Source organism: Lithobates pipiens, unplaced genomic scaffold, assembly GCF_037356315.1.
Source record: "Lithobates pipiens isolate NorthernLeopardFrog02 unplaced genomic scaffold, aLitPip1_a1.2 Scaffold_18, whole genome shotgun sequence".
Taxonomy (NCBI): Eukaryota; Metazoa; Chordata; class Amphibia; order Anura; family Ranidae; genus Lithobates; species Lithobates pipiens.
The window spans coordinates 540,930,969-540,937,958 of record NW_027507758.1 but is presented as its reverse complement, the minus strand read 5'-3'; the positions used below and the strand labels follow the sequence as shown (position 1 = coordinate 540,937,958).

The 6,990-nt window shown below is 43.4% G+C and overlaps 1 protein-coding gene across 1 annotated transcript in view; it reads left to right on the top strand.

Moving 5' to 3' along the window:
• Positions 1-259: 259 nt before the first annotated feature.
• SDC1 (syndecan 1) overlaps positions 260-6,990 on the top strand; it is a 43,413-nt gene continuing 36,682 nt past the window's right edge. Inside the window, exon 1 of the mRNA XM_077488833.1 lies at positions 260-371. Coding sequence (XP_077344959.1) covers positions 315-371 — 57 coding nt within the window. The 5' untranslated portion in view covers positions 260-314. The remainder of the gene's footprint in view (positions 372-6,990) is intronic.

Here is a 6,990-nt window from a genome sequence, read left to right as displayed (position 1 = left end):
TGACGCTGAACTTGTCTCACAGAGTGTGAAGGAGACCTATGATTGCAGGAGGCAAACTATGACTATTTTAATATCATAAACTCATTGTTAATGCTGACGTGTGTAGAGGAGGCGCACTAGCAGCCCCAGCCTGCCCTCTGTGCGGGGACTCGGTGAGCACACCTGTATGCCGCCTGCAGGTGGCGCTGTGCGGTTGCGCTAGGCCGGCTGGGGGTGTGTCTGGTGGGAAGTCTTTTCTCCTCCTGGACAGTAAAGGAAAGGATCGGATCGGCAGAGTGAGCGGAGAAGAGCCGGGAGGAGGACGGAGCGCAGACATGGACCTGTTACCATTGCTTTATATACTGGGGATCAGCAGCTCACTGGCCTGGGGGGTAAGGATCGGTCCGGGGGCCCTTTAGTACTGGAGGGAGGAGAGCTCTGCCTATGGAGTTCTGGAGGGAAACTTGACAATGGTGGCGGTGGGCTCACCTGGGGGAGGGAGGGGGAGCTCCGCCACTGCACCTGTGTGCGCCATACCCTCATCACTGGGCTCCCCCATATGTAATACCCATGATTTACCCAGCACCCCATTAAGGATGGGAGGCTTTATATCTTTATGTGTTTTATTAGACTTATATAGTATGGAAGGGAGGACAGTGTGTGCAGCCTATGGACTCTGTGCTTTATTGTGTGTGTGTGTGTGTGTGTGTGTGTGTGTGATGGCATGGGGAGGGCTGATTTATTTTTCGTTATTTGTCCCTTCTTTATGTTGTGTAGCATTTGGAGGGGTTGTTGCTTCATGTTGTACATCATCTTTCTGCATCACATCTTGGCTTGTAGAGTGATGATTGAAACCTCATGTTTAGTAAACAACATTGGAAGGGGCACACACTTTATTTTGCCATCCTTTTAGCAGTGGCAAGCTACTTTATTTTATATATATATTTTTTTTTTAATTAATGGGCAAGCATTAACTATCCATTTAGAAGGGTCAAATTTAACAATATTTATTTTTGAAAGGGGAGAAATCTTTATATCTATTTTGTTTTAGAAGGGGGCAAGTGTTGTGTTTTTGTATTTTTATTTTAGTATTCTCTTTGAAGGATCAAGCCAAAGTCTTGGAGGTTTGTGTAGCTCTGTTTATGCTCCTAGATGTGTTTCCAGCAGTCACTTGTCTGCCCCTTGCGGAGGGTGGTCTGGGTCTTTGATACTGTGGGGGGTCATTAACCTTTTCTGTGCAGGATGAGAGTAGCAAAACTATTCTGCAAGTGTTAAATTAGCGCCCCCCAATTCATTGCTGGATGGGCATATACTTTGGTGGGTGGGAAGTGATAGACTGTTGGATTAAACAGATGTGTATTGTGCTAGTATTGGTGTTATGCTGTACTTGTGCCTTATTGTATACTCGGTGCCCTGCATCTCGTGAATCCTTTCCATCCTCACCTGCTGAACAATTAAGGCGGTCATTAGTCATTCTTTTGTGTGTGTTGGTGTGTTGTGTGTTTTTTTTTTTTTTTTTTTTTTTTTTTTGCGCCATTCTTTTGCAAATGATCTGACCATCCATATGATTGTCTACTATGTTACTATTTATTTTTTTTCACTTGGTATTCATTGGTGGTATTCCGTCTGGAGACCTCACTGAAGTTGAATGCTGTGTATAATGTTCTATGGAAAGTCTAAAGAAATATCCATCTGCTTTTGGGATTCCTATTTTGCCAGATCTGGCATGTGTGCTGATCCTGCCCTTCATAGAAGGGAAATGGTGGAATAATTTCATGCGGGGCCAGCTGTTCTTTCTGTGTGGCCTTAAAACACTTGTGGGGTGGATTACCTGTGTGTGTCCAGATGTGGGGTGTTTGGCCAGGATCTTGGTTGCATATGGTAAAAAGGGGTTAATCCTTGAAGTACAGGTGAATGCTGGTGGTCTTAAGGAGACCATGCAGGTAGCATTTTGACCGTTTATCCCAAACAGCTTGATTCTCTCCCCCCCCCCCCCCCCCCCACTTTAAAAGATTGAACGATGCAACATGCTTGAAAATTGTGCATGCAATTGGATCACTTAAGAACACAGATAATTGTCCAAAGCGATCAACAAAATTCCACCACCGCAGATTGTCTTGCCAGAGTTTGATTGAAAGCTTACTAAATCGGTCTTTGGTTTGATATGTATATTCAGTTTTAATAATTTTAGCTGCATTGAATGGATTGACTATATGATCCTATTGTGTGTGTGTGTGTGTTTCTCATTCAGGATTTATACAACGCCAGCAGTTTATGCAGCGCTTTACAATATAAGAAGGGTGTAGCCATCTTTAGACTAGATTCACAATGCTGCACTGTGATTTTGATCCAACTTTTAGTGTGATTATGTGGTGCTACTTGGATGCAACTTTGATAAGCCTTGTATGTTCTATGGGGCAAAATCGCAGTGCAGAAGCCTTTTTTCAAAACTGCTCTGTGCTGCATTAATGTGACTGGACACCATTGAAAACAATGTGATTTCCATTGTCATGTCACATCTTAAATCGCACTAGTGTGAACAGAGCTTTCACCAGGGATCTGAAGGAGTTCCTGAAATGTCTAGTGATGGAATCCCCAGTGAGGTCTTTCTCCCTGACTTGAACTGGTGACTGTGAGCTATGATGAGCATTTCTGATGCTTGGAACTGCATGCATGTGTCTTAATCATTGGGCCCCTAGATGGTAGGTACTGGCAGCTAAACCCAAGGCAGAGGGGTTTCAGGCCATGCCCCTGGTGACCTTGTGTTTCTGACCGACCTTCCTGCTTGAGTATCTTCAAATTACATTTATGAATCAGTTGACTGCTAATCAGGGGGAACAAATTTAATAATGGAATCGGGAGCCAGTCTGCCCAACCAAGGCGCTAGCTCCATTGACAATTACAACCTGAAAAGTTAGATGCCAGCCGTAATTAAGGCACTGGTGTGAGTAGTCTGCTTTCTGTAAAGCAGTGCACTTAGTGAGCCTTAAAACGCACTGTTAATTCTGTATGTCCCTTCTAATTCTGTATGTGGATAATGGCATTAGTTTTCATAAAAATCCAAGTACCTTTTTCCTGACGGCTATACAGCTGTCACATGACCCAGCTTTCCCAGCCTGTCTGCAGGGAAACCTAAGCAGAAGGAGTTTCTGGTCAACCCCCCCCCCCCCCCCCCCCCCAAAAAAAGGCATTTGGAATACAAATTTTAATATCGATGAACTTTTAAATGGTCATATGTTTGAAGTTGGCAATAACATGGTATGAGCAGATTTCTGCCAGTCACAGGCTGTCAAGCCCCTTCAGCCTTTCTCTTTGGATAAGAGGAAGGTGAAGCCTCCATTAAGCTACATGTAATATCTCACCCTGTTGTGTTTAGGTGGTTATTAGGGAGGGAGCTGTAATTTAGCACTGTATATGCCCACATGTGACTATAGTCACATGGGCTGCTCTGATGTGATGGGGAGCAAATGCTCAGCATAGAATCTCACTGAAAACTGAGCATGTGCAGAGCTGACAACACTGCTCTGCAAAATCCCTTGCTGAATTGGCAACATGAACAGCAGGATCAACCAGGACTTTTGCACAAAAAAAAAAAAAAAAAGAATCTTAGTGATTTATGAACGGCATGTAATACACAATTTATTTATAGTTTTTTATGATGTGGGTTTAATGATACTTTAGGCTGGGTTCACACTGGAATCCTGTGCATATCACATGCAATATCTATGCACTGCAAATGGAACCATACGGCCGAAATCGCATTTACACCAAAATGGTGCAGGACCCCCCCAAACTGCACTGGAATCGGATCACATGGGTGTTCACACTCATGTGAGCCGATTCCTGTCCTATTTTACAGTTTTCTCTGTGTGAACTGATTTGGGGGTGTCATTAACGTTGACACCCTCAGCGGTGTGAGATGTAATGCAGGGATCCACACAGGAATCGCGCTGCTTCCCGCATCGCACAAGTGTGAACCCAGTGAAATAACAAAAAATGGTCCCAAGAAGTCAGGTGAATGTCTGTTTTGATTGCATTGACAGGCTGGCCCCTGGGCGTTATCCAGCCCTTCTAGAAGTGTGCCTGCAGAATCATTCTAGGAGTCAGTGGTCAGACTAGGGAGCTTGGTGGTTGGCTTGGAGCACGTGGTGTCTACTTTGTGAAAAGCAATTAAAGCGCCCGTCTTTCCTCTCTGCTGAATATCTGGCTGTTTTGTGTAGTCTGATGACTTTAGATGAGGCTCTTGATAATCTCATTGGTGAGGATAACGTAATTACTGATCTTGTTAGACGTCAGATAATCGCATTGGTGTGGTTAACTTGATTACTTATCCAGTTAGACCACAGCTGATCTTCAGCTGGTTTAAACCCTGCACTATACTGATTTTTATCTCTCCGTCGTTTTGATTTTTTTTTTTTTTTTTTTCTCCTCCATTGAGCGAAGGCAAAAAATTGCCTTTTTGCAAAATATAAAACATGTTATGTCACTGAAGTGTATTGTTCACATGTGATCTTTTGTGACTGTTCAAAGTCACCTGGAAAATCCCCAGAATGGATGTGACTTATGAAAATATAATAACCATGTCTGCTCAGTGGAGGAGGGGACATATCTGTTGTTGTGGAGCCGACTTGTATGGAAGCTTTGGTTTTTAGGTTCAGAGCTTCAGTTGGGCATACTTTATTTATTTTTATTTATTATAAAGTGTGCTAATTTGTCAACTATTTATTTTAATTTTTTCCCACTTTAAATGGTTCCATTCTGCTCTCCATTTAATAACTTTTGGAGCTCGTTACTGCCTGGCTGGATGACTTGTTGCCCGTGTTTAATAGGAAAGGTGGCATCCTGATATACCCTAATTTTAAAGCCTAACTCTAGGAAAAATGCAATGTTTTAGGTAGATTAGTTTCTTAACCATGTAAGGGGTTTTTATTTCTGCTTGTAACCCCATTATCCCTCACTTCCTTTCCTTGTGACACCAGGACAAGAATGGAGGTAGTGGTTGTCACCGGGACAAACAAGCCATAAAGGCATTGTGACAAGTTCTGTTACAAAAAGTTTTTGGCCAAGACTAAAGCCCCATACACACTATCAGTTTTTCTGCTGAGTTTTTCCTTTCAGATTTACCAAAACCATATAATATGAGGTCAATCCTTAGGAGTTTCAATTTGTATGCAATCAGGCAGGCCCTTGCACTACATGGTTTTGGTAAATCTGAAGGAAAAACTCAGCAGAAAAAAACTGATAGGTCTAAAGCCCCATAAACAATAAAGGCTGAAATGTGCTGGCTGTTGTACATCTTTGTGCAATAAAGAATAAGGGTCCTTTCACATGGGGCGGATCGGTGCTGATCCGCCCTGTGGATATCCGCTTGCTGAGCAGGAAGATGACAGGTCTGTCTCTGCACAGGGATGGACCTGTCACAGCGCCGCTCTCCCCTATTGGAGATCGGATGACGATGGACCGCAGTGTCCGTCGTCATCCCATGACGGATGGGGAAAAATGGCTTTTTCCTCCATCACACTTTTCCGGGTCGGATGTCGGCGGACTTGTCACGGCTGACATCCAACGCTCCATAGACTTCTATGGAGCATCCGTTCAGGTCCGCCTGGAAAAACTGACAGGCGGACCTGAAGGGATCGTCCGTGTGAAAGGGGCCTTACTATTGTTGGAAGCCATTATGAGTGCCGATCTCGCCTTGTGACTTTCTGATGCTTATATTGCACTTGCCCAGTGTGCATGGTTCTGTCACGTCCATCTCCTCCATTCTTGAGGAGATATTGGGTGGAATAGATATTGATCGTACATTGGAATTCACATTTGAGGCCAAAGAACTGCTTTGGTGTGGGCACATGTAGCGGAGTTGGTGACTTTGTGACACACTTGTGCTATTTCTCAGGTTGAATGAAGGCCTCTGGTGTCTAGAACATGCCAGGTCTCAGTCGAATACTGTCCGCATCTGATTTGAAGATGTTGATGTTTTGGCCTGTGTGATTTGACAGGTCCAGATCGCATGGGAAGTTGCACCTTTTTGTCAGCAATGGAACTGCTCAAATCAGTGTGACACTGACTTTGCGATGCTTCGCCGTTTGTTTGTTTTTTTGATGCATTTCCTGTCTTCATTTTGCAGTCTATGGAACAAAAAATGCAATCTTCTGCAGGGAAGGAAAAGTCCCCGACCCTTCCCAAAAAATGCACTGCTGGAAAACGCACGCGAACGTGACCCATAGGAAACAATGTTAAATAGACTAGTGCATTTCTATAAAACTTAAAAAATGCATGGGTATGAACCAGGTCTTAGATGTCACTTATCCACCCAGCTCCTTCAATTTTTAAGTAGGATGTTGGGCTGGAGTGGATTGACAGGGCCACGCACTAAATTAATTTCGGCCAGTTCATCATAAATGGGCAGGCACACATTCCCACTTCCTATACAGTCCAAAATCCATGTTATTTAATGGGTGTAGTTCATACCAGTGCAGTGGAGAAAAATTCTAGGAAGCTGCATTTTTCAATGCAAATGCGTTTAAACGCGGCGCACATAAGCCCAAAGAAAGAAGTGATCTCAAAACGTGCAACAAACGCTTCAATGTGTATATGAAAATGCATGGTTTCTGTTGTGAATGGGCCCCCAAGTCAAAACCTCGTCTTATTCAGTGGCCAATGTTTTTGGGATACAAACCTTTTTTTGTTATGCTCCAAACTCTACTGAATAAGAAAAAAAAAAAAAAACTGGCCCTCAAAATGTGACCATTTTTTTTGCGCCCTGGAAATCTGGTTATATTTGGTTACAATGGTTTATGTAATGATTACAAGAGGCATGCAAACCCGATCACTTTCCATCAACTACAAGGGCCTTGGATGGCTTCCATGAAACGTTTCCTATCAGTTATTACCTGATTTTCATCCTCCTATAAATCTGATCAGATGTCTCACCTGGCCAAATGTTTACAGGACACTGCACTTAAACTTCTAGGATCTATGCTACAGATGGCCATAAACTGAATGGGCCTT